Source organism: Brassica oleracea, unplaced genomic scaffold (genome assembly GCF_000695525.1).
Source record: "Brassica oleracea var. oleracea cultivar TO1000 unplaced genomic scaffold, BOL UnpScaffold01323, whole genome shotgun sequence".
Taxonomy (NCBI): Eukaryota; Viridiplantae; Streptophyta; class Magnoliopsida; order Brassicales; family Brassicaceae; genus Brassica; species Brassica oleracea.
The window spans coordinates 10,856-12,688 of NW_013617866.1; the positions used below are offsets into that span (position 1 = coordinate 10,856).

Sequence of the window (1,833 nt, forward strand, 5' to 3'; positions counted from 1 at the left end):
AACTGTTTCTTCTTCAACAGAGATGTCATTGGCCTAGCAATGTCACCGTACCCTTGCACGAATTTTCGGTAATAACCCGTCAAACCAAGAAACCCTCTTAACTCCTTAACGTTTCTTGGCTCTTTCGACTCCTTCATTGCCTGCATTTTTCCCTCGTCAGCAGCCACTCTTTTTGCGGTGACGACGTGCCCCAAATACTCAATGGATTCTGTCCCAAACTGACACTTCTTCTTATTAGCATATAGCTTATGCTGCTGCAAAATATCCAACACAATGCGAACATGTTCCATGTGCTCCTGAGGGGTCTTGCTGTAGACAAGGATGTCGTCAAAAAATACTAAGACAAACTTGCGCAGATACCCTCGAAAAATATCAATCATCAGCGACTGAAAGGTAGCCGGTGCGTTAGACATTCTGAACGGCAGGACGAGGAACTCGTAGTGGCCGTCATGGGTACGGATCGCTGTCTTTGGTACATTGCACGCCTTGACCAGTATCTGATGATATCCCGACTTCAGGTCTAGTTTGGAGAAGATCACTGCTCCCTGCAACTCGTCTAGCAGTTGATCGATCATCGGAATGGGATAGCAATCAGCAATGGTCACCTTGTTCAATGCCCTGTAGTCAATACAGAACCTCCAACTGCCATCTTTTTTCTTCACCAGGAGCACCGGGCTCGAAAAGGGGCTGCTACTCTCCCTAATGATCACTGCTGCCAAAATATTAGCCACTTGCTTTTCAATATCCTCCTTCTGTGCTTGGGGATAGCGGAATGGTCTCACACTGACAGGCTGAGCATCCGTTCGAAGTACTATAGCGTGTTCCTTACCACGGGACGGTGGTAACTCCTTCGGTTCCTCAAACACCTGACTGTAAGCTTCAAGAACGGGAGTCAACCTCGTGGCTAAGGATCCTTGTAGTGGCCTCTCCTCCAGCTGCATCCCATAATACTCGATCAGCATTGCTTCTCCCTCAACCTCCATTGTCTTTCTCAAAGTTTTAGCTGAAATTTGAGAACAGCAAAGCCTCGGATCTCCTTGAAGCAGATACTTCTTTCCTTCCACCTTAAACCTCAAAATCTGCCACTTCCAATTCACCTTCATATTGCCCAAAGTTTCTAGCCACTGGATGCCAAGAATCACATCTACGCTCCCGAGCTCCAAGGGAAGGAACGTAGACGTGATCTTGCACCCTTGTAGCGTCAACTCCAAGGGCTTACACCTCCCGGTACCACGAATCGTTACTCCCCCGGCGGTAAGCACACTGTACCCCTTCATATCATCAGTCTCCAGCTCCATTTTTCTCACAAACTCCGTCGAGACGAAGTTGTGAGTAGCCCCACTGTCGATCAAGACCACCACTTCTGCGCCCCGAATCGTTCCCATCAGTTTGATGGTTCGAGACGACGAGATCCCCATCATCGAGCTTATGGAAATCTCTGCTACCTCAACTTCCTCCGCCGCTAACGCCTCTTCGACCTCCACCGAGCAATCTGGTACATCAATCTCCGTGCCATCCTCCATGACCATAATCACCATTAACTCCGGCTTTGGACAATGGTGGTTGTACCGATACTTCTCGTCGCAACGAAAGCATAGCCCCTCCGCCTTTTGTTGTGCGATCTCTGCCAGTGTTAAGTGACGGAACGGTGGTTTCACGCGGTTGTGAGGTTTTTGCTCTCCGTTGTTCTGCAACGTTGTTGTGCCCGTAGTCGACTTGGGATTGTTTAGGTACGACCCATTACTCCCCTGTGTATTGGGTCGTGTTGCTGGGGCCTGGAATCTTCCATTACTGGCCCGACCCACCTTTCCTTCACCCCCTTCCGTCGTTTCT

General features: G+C 49.3%; 1 protein-coding gene across 1 annotated transcript in view; it reads right to left on the reverse strand.

Annotated features, from left to right (window-relative positions):
• Window positions 1-1,833, reverse strand: part of LOC106321225 — a 3,296-nt gene that overhangs the window by 531 nt on the left and 932 nt on the right. The window contains exon 2 of the mRNA XM_013759538.1: window positions 4-1,831. Within this exon, the coding sequence (XP_013614992.1) occupies window positions 4-1,831 (1,828 nt within the window). The remainder of the gene's footprint in view (window positions 1-3; window positions 1,832-1,833) is intronic.